At 44.9% G+C, this 14,041-nt stretch overlaps 1 protein-coding gene across 1 annotated transcript in view; it reads left to right on the forward strand.

Moving 5' to 3' along the window:
- The window catches only part of KNDC1 (kinase non-catalytic C-lobe domain containing 1), a 98,461-nt gene that overhangs the window by 46,464 nt on the left and 37,956 nt on the right, over positions 1-14,041 (forward strand). The window contains exons 8-16 of the mRNA XM_073685208.1: positions 524-595; positions 2,865-2,932; positions 5,074-5,232; positions 6,900-6,977; positions 7,886-7,946; positions 8,157-8,307; positions 9,203-9,945; positions 11,071-11,215; positions 12,857-13,101. Coding sequence (XP_073541309.1) covers positions 524-595; positions 2,865-2,932; positions 5,074-5,232; positions 6,900-6,977; positions 7,886-7,946; positions 8,157-8,307; positions 9,203-9,945; positions 11,071-11,215; positions 12,857-13,101 — 1,722 coding nt within the window. The remainder of the gene's footprint in view (positions 1-523; positions 596-2,864; positions 2,933-5,073; positions 5,233-6,899; positions 6,978-7,885; positions 7,947-8,156; positions 8,308-9,202; positions 9,946-11,070; positions 11,216-12,856; positions 13,102-14,041) is intronic.

The following is a 14,041-nucleotide window of genomic DNA, read 5'->3' on the forward strand; positions in this document are numbered from 1 at the left end:
GAGCCCACTCCATACACCTGCACCCAGTCCATGGCATAATAATACATCATGAATTGTGGAGACGGTTTAAAGGGGTTTCCGGATTCTAAAAGCTCCCCCCCCCCCCCCCCCCGACCGTTTAAAAAAAAAAAAAATGGCCAATCTGTGCTCAACTCACCCTTTCCAGGTCCAGTGCTTAGTCTCAACCTTTGTTCTGGATATCTGTTATTGTCTGAGCTCACTGATTGGTAGCAAGACATTAGCGCTGGTAACTATAACAGACATCAGGAGCAGTGGCGGAGACTCATTTATTGACCTGGGGATGGTGAGTAAAGCATAGAGTAAAAAAAAAAAAACTACAGCTGGAGGGAGGGGTATTTCCGAAACTTATGGGATTGATGATTTTGGTAATCTTGTGTCCTCTGTGGTTTTGCAGGTGAGGAATGATGCAACCATTGTGTATCTATATGTGATCAGTCTTGTAACGGTTAATCAGACTCTTGATGTATCGGGAACGCTGACGTTTTGTTCTCCTGTCTTGCAGCCATTTTATGTCTGGAGTCTGTCTTCATCGACCACAGCGGAGAAGTTCTCTTTGTTACTCATCAGAAAGAAGGTAAAGTGGTTGATGAAAGCGAGGGATGATTGTCACATGAAAGTCCGGCTAAGTGACCTCATTATGGCAGACTCGCCCCGTCCTGTTCTTTTTTTCCTTTTTTGTAGCTATATGTAGAAGTGTCTGTGTGATAATCCAGAATCCTAATGACTGTTCCTTAGAGGAGGCGGCTCGTCAGACCCTGGAGAGAGTGTAGAAATGCCATGAAAGTACTGAGCGGAGTTGAGACCCGGCCGAGTCTGAGGGGAGCTTTACACTTGTGCTCCCTTCTGTAGTATATGCAGTTTTCCTCATCAAAGCACAATGCTTTTTTTTAAGGAATGTTTCAAAGACATAATGTGAATCTATCTCCAGATTTCACTGCATAAATTGCATACATTATTAAAGAGATCTCTTAAACCTGATGAGACTGGTGTATTTACTCTGCAAATCATTGTCAGAATGGCTGTATAATCTTTCATGAAAGTGTAAATTCAATCTCCCAACTACTTGGCCTGATTGATAGCTTATCGGTGTCCCCCAAACTCCTGCTGCTGAATCTCTGAACTCCTAGCCTGCTTGACAATTCCTCTGTGACCCTCCTCCCTGCTGCTGTGGAATCTCTGCACTCCTAACCTTTTTGACAGTTCCTTAGTGTGCCTCCTCCCTGCTGCTGAATTCTTGCACACCTAGCCTATTTGACAATTCCTCAGTGTCCATCCTCCCTGCTGCTGAATCCTTGCACATTTAGCCTATTTGACAATTCCTCAGTGTTCGTCCTCCCTGCTGCTGAATCCTTGCACACCTAGCCTATTTGACAATTCCTCAGTGTCCGTCCTCCCTGCTGCTTAATCCTTGCACACCTAGCCTAGTTGACAATTTCTCAGTGTCCATCCTCCCTGCTGCTGCTGAATCTCTGCACTCCTCCTAGCCTGCTTGACAATTCCTCAGTGTTCCTCCTCCCTGATGCTGAATCTCAGCAGACCTAATCTGGTAGATCGCTCCTTGCTGTCCCTTCTTCCTGCTGCTGAATCTCTGCGTGCCTTGCCTGATTGACAGATTCTCTGTATCCCTCTTGTCTGCTGCTTTTAAATCTCTGCACAACTAGCCTGTTTGACCGTCCCTCAGTGTCCCTTCTCCCTGCTGCTGTATCTCGGCGCACCTTGCCCAGTTGACAGTTTTCCTTTTATTATAGAGATTAATGGTACATTTGTGTACCTCCTGAGTATGATCCTGACAAAGATGTATCCCTCATCCTCAATTTCCCTCCTCCCTGCTGCTGAATCTCTGCACATCTAGCCTGATAGTTCCTCAGTGTCCCTCCTCCTTGCTGCTGCTGAATCTCTGCACACCTAGCCCATTTGACAGTTCTTCAGTGACCCTCCTCCCTGCTGCTAAATCTCTGCACATCTAGCCTGATAGTTCCTCAGTGTCCCTCCTCCCTGCTGCGGAGATCTCACACTGTCCAATAATAAAGGGAAAACCCCAAAGGAAACCACCTGCTCTCTTGGCAGTAAAAACCCCTGCATTCAAAATACATATTTTGTTGCGTTTGTTTTTTTGTTTTTTTTTGCAGAGTTTTTAGGTGCGGGTTACATTTATGCTTTGTCTAAAGTACATGTTTAACAAAGAAAATTTTATTCACCAGAAAATGCTCCAAAGCCGTCACAAAAAAAAAAGCTACAAAATGCTTTGGTGCCCTTTTTTTGCAGCAATTTTTTTCACTTTCTCGTCGCTTTCAATGGGTGAAATACCGCCAGAAGAATTGACATGCTGCAGATTTAAAAAAAAACAAAAAAACGCAGCACTTCTAAAATTCAGGCAGGAAAAAAAAAGTGATTTTTGAAAACTCATGGCATTTGGGGTGCTGTAAAACGCAGCTTTTAATTTGCATAAAAAAACTGCTGTATGTGAACAGAGCCTAAATCTGGCTTTGCTGTAATCCTGCTGAGCTGCACCGTAAAGTTATGCTATAAAAAGGAGAAATCTTTTTTTTTTTTTTTTTTCTTTAACTCCCTCACTCCAAAAAGAATACTTTTTGCCTTTTTTGTTTTATTCTCACAGTAAATAGTACCATATGAGTTTTTTTTTTTTTAAAAATAATAATTTTATTTCAAGGTGAAAATTAAAAACCGAAACAGCTGTGTCCTTAGAGGGTTCAGATATTAAGACTTCACATTGTGTTGCACATAACCCTTTCATAAGGGGGATGGACGGGTCTAGGTTTTCCATCCATATTTTTATTTTTCCGCTTTGTGTATTTCATTTCCTTTTTTGTTTTTTGTTTTAGAGCCTTTTGATGCGTTTTGTGTTCCTCCGGAGTACGACCCTGACGGAGATGGATCTGCGACAGAAAAGGTACAATGCAACATTTCCTTTCCAATGTGATCTGAAACTTTACGACTACAAGAAAGTTTTATCTCTGTGGCGAGAACATCTCGCAAGATGATAATAAAAAAAAAAAAGTGGATTCAGTTCACTCTGTTGTAGTGAGCGCACATCTGGCGCACACATGGATCTGTTTTTCTGGTGGCTAAATATAGTGTTCGTAGAGATGTAGGAGCTGAGGTTTCCAGTGAAGCAGCCATGGTCGGGGTTAAAATCACTGCAAGCCCCTCCTAGGGCGCGGGCCCCATCACTCTACATTCCCATAGGGACAGCTGTGCCAGAAACCAGATGTGAAACATGTGCCAGACCTCTCCTTCCTTCTTTCTGTCCAAAGCTAAAATGTAAGACAAGATTTTTTTTTCAGACTTGTAAGCGAGTGCTGGGATATTTCCCGTAATTGTGGCTAATTATCAGTTAATACAGGACTGCATCAGATGTCTGGCTGCGTCCACGCGCTACAGTTTGCAGCAGCGCTACAGTTTGCAGCAGCGCTACAGTTTGCAGCAGCGCTACAGTTTGCAGCAGCGCTACAGTTTGCAGCAGCGCTACAGTTTGCAGCAGCGCTACAGTTTGCAGCAGCGCTACAGTTTGCAGCAGCGCTACAGTTTGCAGCAGCGCAGCTCCTGCCACCTGCAGGGCGAATAAGTGCACGAGTTTGCAGATGCAACTTTCCACACTATAGATGACTAATGTCTGATTTCTGGGGGCCCAACCAGTGATTAGAGCCCTTCATTCCTTCTCCCTGAACAATGAAAAGTGTCCCCCATCCTCTGTAGCCCACTGCAAAGAATCCCAAAGATTGTACCCTTTTAAAGAGGACCTGACATGTCTGTTTTTTAGTAAATGCCCAAATTTACATTAAGCCAATGTGTATACAGACCATGAAATACGATCATGTGAACCTGGCCTGAAATTAACAATTCTGGAGCATCTTTTCGTTTTCATCCCTCTGTTACTCTTCCTGGAAATGTCTAAATAAATGGACAACTTGACATTACTTTTCAAAAAAATAAAATGCGCATGTTCCCTACAGCAAGTAAATAGTAATAATACATGTAAATATCATCGGGTACTTAGACAAGCTGTACCCATCGTCGCTTGACACAAGGTAAGTTTTTTATACTATAGGCAAGCTCGGACCCTCCTGGTGGGTTCACCTTGTTGCAGTGGGATGGCTTTTATGCTTTTTTGATCAACGTAACATAAGCCAAGTACCCCATGTTATTTACATGTACTATTACTATTATTTTGTTTTTTTTCTTGGCTTTTGTCTGTGAAATGGCCACATTGTGACCGTGCTCTTACACTTTGCACGTATGCCAACTTCTAGATCAACTCATAGTCTGAGCAGAGCCCAGTCACATTCGATAACTTGGTTCGAACCCTTGATCACCCTCTGGGGTGGAGGGGAGCCGAATTCTTAGAGAATGAAGGTAAAACATCAGGCATTTATAATGGGGGCTGCATGTTTGGTTGAGGGGTGTTTGGAAGGAATAGTGGTAGCCAAAACTGCTGTCTAAATTGGTTGGTCACCTTGACACTCTTACCACTGATCAGATTGTACTCGTGTCTCGGGATACACTTCTTTGACAAGGGTTTTTTAGTGCCCATCAGACATGTCAGAATCTTTAAGGAGGCTGCTCCTGCTTTGTAGTCTGCTAAGGAATAGAAGTATATACACGTGATGAGAGCGGAAAGGTCCCCTTGTTTGCGCTAAAGTGGTTGATCAGCTGAATGATCGACGCGCGTTAAGGTGCACTTACACTATGCGATCATCACAATGAAGCTTTCCTAGGAGCAGTCATTTCCCATGCAGTGTTTCAAAGTGGTTGTTTTGGCTTCGTTAAAAGATCATTCCTCTCAGCAGCACGTGTGCTGCAGAGAACAGTGGCGGTCTAGGACTCTCCATTGCTGATCGTGCTGTGCACTTCTGCTTGTGTAAACAGGCTATGAAACCAAGGTGGATCAGCAGACCTGTTACCAGTCAGCAGTTGTTAATTTCCTCTGGTTGACTGGTGTGAACCTGGCCCTACCTTCACCTGCTCAGTCTTGTATCCCGGTGTCCATGTCGGTGGTTTGTAAAGTTTTGCACATTTTCCTTTATTTTCCAGGCCTGTGTTTATGGCATTGCAGCTATTTTATGGTCAGCAGCCAAATTCAATTTCCCGGCTAATCACAAGCTGACGCTGCCCAAAAAGCTCAAGCGGTTCCTTCTACAGATGGCGAAGAGGGACTCGGAGGAGAGGCCAAGTTTAGCTGAAGCGTCGCAGGTAACCGCACAGAGATGCATGCAAGTCTGGCGGAGAAAACGCGTCGACATCCCCCCTCTCCACATCTGGAGGTCCGCACGTTGCCGGAGGCTCGTCTGGTTACATGATGACGGCAGATGCAGCCGATGTGCGGCTGGGATAAATAAATTCTGGATCTGTGTGGCCGAATTCTGGAAATGTGTCATTATTATAGTGCAATTTATGCTTAGTGTCATGTAAGGAGAACGGCTGCGGAACGTAAAACGCGAAGGTGCCGCAGTGCCATGTTTAACCCATTAATGAAGCGAGTTAGTTTTGTCCTCATTCCTAGTCGATACGGACGTATTTTTTGTGAGACGAGTTGTAGTTTTGAATGACACCATTCACTTTACCAAACGTACTGGAAAACAGAAAAAAACTTTCCAAGTAGGGAAACAAACTCACAAACTCAATTCCACACAATTTTGTTTCACTTCAACAACGTTCATTGTGGGAGGAAAAAGGACCTGACAACGAGATTCTGCAGATCGGTGCAATTACAGTGATATCAGACTTGTGCAGTAATTTTTTTTTTGTTTTTCATTTTTGGCTTTTTTTTTTACTTAAAAAACTCTGAACTTTTTTGGAAAAAAAAAAGAGAAAATTTTGGCTTGTCGTGATTTTCCAAGGTCCAAAACCTTTTTTATTATTTTGTCGATGTAGCTGTGACAGGGCTGCTTTTTTGTGTTCCAAACTGTTATTTTTATTGGTACAATTTTGGGCTATATATGACATTTAATTGCAAATTTTTTTTGAGGGAGAATTGGGGTGAAACAGCAATTTTAATCTTAACTCTTTGGGTTAGATAATTATTTTCAAAGATCAGAACTTTTTGTCAGTCCTGAAGGATATACTGATGTATATTCTTACAATGCACTTTATTTTTTAGTCTCCCCTAGGGGACTTGAACCTGCAGTTTTTTGATAGTTTGATTACTTGTATCATATTCTGCAATACCTCAGTATTACAGAATATAGTCCAAATCACTTTCTCCTATGAAGCCCAGGACTACTAAGTTGGCAGCAACAGGGGCTTACAGCAGCCCCCCATCTGCCATGCCAAACCCTCCAGCCACCCTTCTCCATTTACATTGTAGGGGGTAATGGGCTCAAACATACATGCCACCAGAATGGTGCAACTTAAATGGATTGTCTCATTTCCAAGATCCTATCCCAATATGTAGTAGGTGTAATAATAATAATATTAGTAAATACCTCTAATTATAAATGTGGTATAATTCTTCTGATTAGCTATGTCACTTACACCATGTGCAGGGCGTTGCAGTAGATTAGGTATCCATGGGTATGACCACTGATATACAGACACTTAGCTGTTAGTGGTCGTAACCATGGATACCTAAGCTTCTGCAATGCCCTGCACATGGGGTACGCAACAAAGCGAATCGGGAGAACTATACTACATTTCTAATTGGAGCTATTTACTAATATTAATATTATTTACACCTATTACGTATTGGGATAGGATCTTGGAGATGGGAATATCATTTAAGTGATGAAACCACTGTTAGAGGCAGGTGCTGACTGTATTACACAGGGATGGGGATACCACCAAGCATTTTGTATATATTACACATAACTTTTTACTTGTTTATGGTTGGTCTTATTTATGGTGTTAATCTTTCTTTTCAGGTCTGCAGGAAATATCTGGAGCAAAGGAAACTAGACAGTAAAGCGATATGGGCAGGATTAATCGGCCTCACAGATCAGGTGGGCAGATGATTAAATGGGGGGTGTTCGCTATAAGCTTATATGAAGCCCACATAGTCCAGAACATCGTCCATACGTTGTAAGTCATCATGTCTGTCCTCGGGCCTCCACCACCCACTCTTCTTCTTGATGGTCCTTATGGTAAGCCCATCCAGTTGGGAAAAGGTGCAGTGGTGGCCTTGTATCGTAATCCAAAAAAGTAATAAAGGCGGCAATCACCGGCCCAGGCTTATCTTTTATTACATCTCCCCTAAAAAGATTATTAAAAGGCCATCATGTTAAAACCAAGCGAGGCACTATACGTTTTGCGCAATCCACTGCGCTTCCTCTCTGGTGGCCATGTATGTGTGAAGTGTAAGGTGTCTCTGCCTCTCCATAGACGTCAGTGTACAGGATCACATGTGTTCATGATCATCTCTTCTACTGCGATGGGAGATGAGGTGGGTTCAGGTCCCTGAAATGAAATTAACATCTCACCCTGAAATTTTTGCCCCGGGCTTCAGCCAACTTTAAGGTGCCCATACACATTTGAGGAAAGTCGGCCAAACCTCTGATTTCTTTGAGCCTTAAAAGGGGCCTCCCCAAACCTCATCAGGGGGAATGAAAGGTTGGGCAGACCGAAATGTAATGCCCTGAACATAAGGTGTCTGACCGCAGTCTACTCCACTCTCCCCATCAGACACGTGCATGCACGACAATCAACGTGTGTATTGGGTGGGAGCAGGCAACTATTGTAGGGTGTGAGCAGAACGTAATTTGTTTTTAATGCAAGTTATGCAGTTCACACTTTCTTCAGTATATACGCTTGTATTGACGTTTGCCCTTGACCTTTGCAGCCCATGGATGTCCATACGCTCCGGCACTGATCCCCATTGTAAAAAATGAAAAAAACCTTTGTTTTCCCTTAGGGTGTGCAGAGCTGCCTATATAATGACGAGGACGGCCGTCATGTATCGGGGTCTTCAGCAGGTAAGCGGAGGCCAACGTTCAACTCCATAATCAGCGCCCATAGAGTTACATAGGGGACATTTGAGGGACTTTCTTGATCTGCTAATGACCTCCCAGGTGAATTCTTTGCAAAAAGTCCATATTTTGTATTGTCATTAATCGGCCATGACTAAATGTTGGAGTCGACCATTATGATGTGATACATAGGAAACGAACGTTTTGTATTCGCAGGTTTCGTTCCAGTCACAACCCAAACGAAGCTGATGGCGGTGACAGGACCAGTCCCGCTGAAGGACCTCCCCACCAATCTACCGGCAGCATTCACCTCTCCAGCCACGTATTTCAAGCCTATTGTTATTATGCAGAACCCAGACATCAACAGGTGCGGAGCTTGTCACTTTTTTACCTGAATTTTTAGTCTGTTTTTAAGGGATTATCTAGCACTTTCTAATCTAGTGATATTGTGAAATATTAGCGCATCTACTGCTCCAGTCATGCAAGGTGTTCCTCCTTTGACATATCGAAACAGTGCCACGTGCCTGACGGCTGCCGTGGCACATCACATTGGTTTAAACAGAGTAAAATTGCCTGATCCTTGTATCTTGTGATTGCGGCTATACCAACACGAAAGGAGTGAAAACTAAGTTAAAGGGGTATTCTCATCTCCAAGATCTTATTTCAATACATAGTTAGGTGTAATAATAATATTAGCAAATTCCTCCAATTAGAAATGTAGTATAGTTCTTCTGATTCGCTATGTCGCTTAACCCCATCTCCAGGGCATTGCAGTATCTTAGGTATCCATGGTTACAACCACTGACATAGTGACAGTTAATTAGCTTTTAGTGGTCGTAACCATGGATATCTAAGCTACTTCAATGCCCTGCACATGGGGCAAGCGACCTAGAAACGTAATATAGTTCTTCTGTATGCTATCCTCTCTTTTCTCAAAGAATAGTATAGTTTACTGCTTGTTGCCTAGGTTGCCTGCCACCTTAGCAATGTCTCAGTGCTGGCCGATCTCCTAGGCAAGGATGGCAGCGCTTACAAGCTCTTTGTTATAGGTGGGATCCCGGTCAGCTTCAGCACTCCTCCGATGGCTCAGAGGCAAAGCTACCTCTACCAGCGGCGTTGGGGGGAGCACACTGTTCGTACCGGCGGTACCACAATACCGGCTTGAACTGTCAATCATTCCGGAGTCCGATATAATAACCCTCTTGCGTTTTGGGCCCCTGGATAACTTTTTTTTATTCTAAATACATGTACATTTCTTCCAGCAAACAAATACCGAACCCACCGCCTTACCCAAAACTGTATGCAAGCACCGAAGACCACGTGGAAGAGGACATATCCGTGACTGAAATAGAGAAGCACGTGGCTGAAGATAAGTCGAGCCAAGTATTAAAATCTGGCAGTAACTCTTTCAGAGCCAAAGTTTCTTTTAACCCAAACTCCAGTATTACGGACTGTTCTTGCGATCGGAAAGACAAAAGCCCCTCTGCGGCCTCTTCAGTTTCTTCCAACTCCTCCACCCTGACCAGCAGCCCTATCGTCAATAATTATTTATTAAAGCAGGATCCGAAAACAGCAAATCTCACTCTTGTCCGGGTCCAGCTCAGTATTCCAGAGCATATCCCAAGTGTATCCTTGGCAGCCGAGCTCCCTTCCCAGGCCATTAAGACCCCCTCCGTGCCCCCTCCTGGAACTGTCGTAAATGATGATTCGATTAGTAATGACCATGGGTCCTCCAGATCTCCTCCAGCAGCCTCATCTGACAAAAGTAAAGCACCACAAAGTGCTCCCAACGATGGGTTACCTTCTATGAACGGCAGTCTTGTCAATAATTGGCTGGGGAAACAAGATTCCCCCTCCAGTAACTCCTCGCATGACACTTTGGTCAATGGAGAATCTCCACCTAGAAAATACACGTGTTCTCCGCTGCAGAAAGTGGTGACCCTCCTACATGAGGAGTTTGCATTTGATGGCTACTTGGAGAATGGAGTTGAAGATATTGCAATGGGTAAGTGGTCAAATACAGAAAAGGGGCATTGCAGCCTAAATAGTTTATTATAACCCATCAAGTGGGTAGGTGACACGTGTTAGTTATAGACCAGAGTGGGTTAAGTCTGTGCCTCTTTTTAAAGAGCTATTCCCATCCCCATAGATGAATAGTGCTTGTAAAAACAAGCACTTTTGCAATTTACTGCTTCTTAAAATTTGCAGCCGTTCTCGAGATGTTAGCGCTTTCTTCTTTGTTTATAGCTCGTTGCCTAGGAGACCGGCCACCGCCGGTGTTCCGTTTGTAGGCACTATGCTGAAGCTGGCCGAGATTAGGAGGCAACAGCGATCTCTGCCAGCTTCAAAACCGTGCTTACAAGCTCAAAAGAATAGAGCTTGGAAGCACCACACATGTTATGCTGTCGAAAAGAAGTGGTCCGTCTCCAAGGCAACGAGCTGGAAGCAAAAAAAAAAAAGAAGTGTTAATATCTAAAGACAGGATTAAAATTTTAATTAGGTGTGAATTGCCATATTGCTTGCATTTACAAGCTCTATCCAACAATGGCCATTTATGAAGATGGCAATAACCCTTTAAAAGGGGTCCATGGTTTTCAGTTGGTAAAAAAAAATAAAAATAAAAAAATCGAAAAACACAGTACCTGGGGGAGGCGGGGCAGCGAGAATAAAATAAGAGCTAAAACTGTCTGAATTGACCTTTTGACAGGTGCCCTTTAAAGGGGTTTTCCGGCCTTGGGGTACAAGTCTGCAGTCACTCTATATGACTGCAGACTTGTGGATCATCACAGTATGGAGTGTGTCGTTTGGCAGGGTTCTCCGGCGCTGGCAGCTGGCGGGCATGTGACCACAAGTATGCGATTTGATGCATGCAGTCACCTGCTGACTAGACGTGCGCAGCCTCACTCAGTACAAGTGAATTGAAAGAAGCTGGACACGTCTAGTTGGAATGTGGCCGGAAGTATACAAATCACATATTTGGGAGAAGATGACCTCACAGCCACAGCACTGGAGAATCCTTGTACACTCTGCAGTCACATAGTGACTTCAGACTTGTACCCCAAGCCTGGAAAGCCCCTTTAATTCTATCTTGTCTACGTGACATTTGTAGTCTTTTTTTATTTTTGTGTAGGTGAATATATTCTGGCCCTGAAAGGTCTTCAGCATACGACCTTCTCCAGCGCGATCTGTGAGAAGTTCTGTGATCTCTACTGGGACGACCTCCTCCTGGAGAACCTTTACAAGATAATCAATGGCAGATCTCCTCCACCCATCAGGTGCCGCACGTGTAACTTCATTTTCCAGCAGATCCAGTATTAGATTTTTTTTCAGAATGATCTTTATTTCTGTATGAGGAAGATCTCCCCCCTCATATCAGAAAGTGACAGGTACAACAAATACGTAAATAGGCTCAAGTCAATTGTTATGGTTGTTGTCGGGGGACAGACGGAAAGCTTTGTGGTTTCGAGCTGGGAGAGGTGTTCTAGACCCTGAGATGAAGAGCATATTAAAGGGATAGTCTGGAATTAGAAATAGGGTCTGCTTTTAAGGTCTCAGAAAAAGCGCCATTTTGGTCTATGTCTTAAACCTTTTTAAGTGAATGAGGCTAAGCTGCAATACCAGAGGGGGCACTAGGAAAGGAGAAAAAAATGCTCCCACTCATCTCTATGGGGAGGGACCAGTTTGCCAGAACAAATGACCCTTTTCCTTCTCCATTGAGATAGTTGGGAGGACTGAAAACGGCACAATGTGCTCATTCAGCCGCTTCCATCCTCAGCCGCAGTGAATAGGAGCAATGTAAATGAGGACATTCAACGATTTCAGATGCTCTTATTGACCTCTATGAAGAGGGACAGCACGGGGTGTCCTGCTCTCGGGGGGAGAAAGGGAACTTCTTAGGTGTCCCTCACGTAACACCTTTCATTGATGGGTCATAAATATAAAGCAGCAGTTGTCATGGATTACTAATGTCCGATTTAATATGTCCAGGAAATGTCCCGATTCTCATTCAATGTAACTTGCCAACTACTCATTTTCAGTTGACTATTCCTCCCCATAGTATTCTGCCAGCACTATAGGTGCAAAGACTTTGTTTCTCTCACTTACCAGCTTGCATTGTGTCTAGCAATTTAAAAACTGCTTGCCTGTTCCATCTCTCCGTTATGCTTGTTTACAGTTTGACAGACAGGAAGGAGAGCAGAGAGCAAGTCACCCCCACTTTCTGTATAGAGAAAGTCCCGCCCCCCACTTCCTGTAGAGCTAGTCCTGCGCCACCGCCCCACTTCCTGTAGAGCTAGTCCTGCGCCACCACCCCACTTCCTGTAGAGCTAGTCCTGCTCCACCACCCCACTTCCTGTATGGAGGCAAAGCCCAACCTCTCACTTCCTGGAGAGAGCCCCGCACCTCACCACTTCCTGTATGGAGTCATAGCCCCGCCCCTTACTTCCTGTGTGGGGGTCATAGCCCCTGCCCCTTACTTCCTGTGTGGGGGTCATAGCCCCTGCCCCTTACTTCCTGTGTGGGGGTCATTGCCCCGCCCCTCACTTCCTGTGTGGGGGTCATTGCCCCTGCCCCTCGCTTCCTGTGTGGGGGTCATTGCCCCCGCCCTTCGCTTCCTGTGTGGGGGTCTTTGCCCCCGCCCTTCGCTTCCTGTGTGGGGGTCTTTGCCCCCGCCCCTCACTTCCTGTGTGGGGGTCTTTGCCCCTGCCCCTCACTTCCTGTGTGGGGGTCTTTGCCCCTGCCCCTCACTTCCAGTCATCCGTCCCGGTGTCTCTGCTGCAGAGGCGGGTTACACTGTGCAGCAGGCAGTGGATCGCAGGTTACTCGGGGGGCTGACACGGCGGCTCTTTGGAATGATCTTTCGGGAGTAAGTCAGTATCACTTGTAAATAGATCACCGTTACTTCTTCTTTTCTGCAGGAAAACAGCGGCAGATTCCTCTCCGAACAATAATCCTGCTCAGCTCCTCAAGAATATTCAGAGGAAAACGAGAAAAAATAGGAAGCAAAGCCGAGCAACAACCAGCGAGCAGACGAACATATCCGATGGAGAAGAAGCCGTGGACGGCGCCTCCCGTGGTGCTGCGGGGCAGAGATCACCAACTGTGTCGCAGTATTCATTGTCACCGGAGGACGTAGACCCAGCAGTGGATACACTGCCGGCAGGTAAGTGGCGGACGCGCATTATACCACATGGGGACTTATTCTCTGCCCAATTCTGTGTTTCTTACTGTGGCTGGAATCTGTGGCTTTTACAAATCATTACAGGGGTTATACAGCATTGGAAAAACATGGCTGCTTCCCCCCAGACAGAGCACCGCAGCTGTGCATGGGTTGTGCCGGTTACTGCGGCTCTGCTCTAGTGAAATGAATGGGGCCGGACTGCTGCACCTCATACAACCTTTAGGCAGGTGTAAATTTGCCTTTTTCCATGCAGCTTGTGCTTATTCTGTACTGGGTATTTTCTAGCAGTAGAAAACATTTTTTTTCTTGAAGGGCACTAGTTTTATTTGTGGTGGCGTCTGGTGTTGCATGGTGTCCCCATTTATTCCCCTCCCAAAATGTGACGTCCATGCTGGTCAGTGGAGCTGGCTCATGCACTTTGCCCACTCTGTGCACTGCGGGTGCTAGACACAATGCATACTGGAAGGTGAGAGAAACAAAGTCCCTGCACCTATAGTGCTGGCAGAATACTATGGGAAGGAATAATGCACCTCCCTCTAACAGTAGTGGTCAGAGCTAGCGCTGGATGCTGCTGCTTAACCCCTTAAATAACGTTGTAAATAATTGATAATGGCATCCAAGTGATTAGATGCAGGTGGCAGAGTTCCCTAGTGTCAAGGAGGGGTGTAACATGACATGTCATGGGGTGCTAATGGTGTTGTGTTGGCAGTGGAACAGGCTACTGAAGGCCTCCATGTCCGCCATATTGGTGCTTATGTGAAACTTTACTGTATAAGCAACAGCATGAAATGGCAAACAAAGCTACTTAGAGGGCAAAGCCTTTGTTTTCTAGCTTGGGATGTCTATATAGAATAATTTCTTAGTGAGTAGTTTAAAGGGACTATGTCAAAAGGATTTCTCCCTTGAGCTACTGTAGATCTGA

Source organism: Phyllobates terribilis, unplaced genomic scaffold (assembly GCF_046119375.1).
Source record: "Phyllobates terribilis strain yellow unplaced genomic scaffold, ASM4611937v1 Scaffold_5__5_contigs__length_657084704, whole genome shotgun sequence".
Classification (NCBI taxonomy): Eukaryota; Metazoa; Chordata; class Amphibia; order Anura; family Dendrobatidae; genus Phyllobates; species Phyllobates terribilis.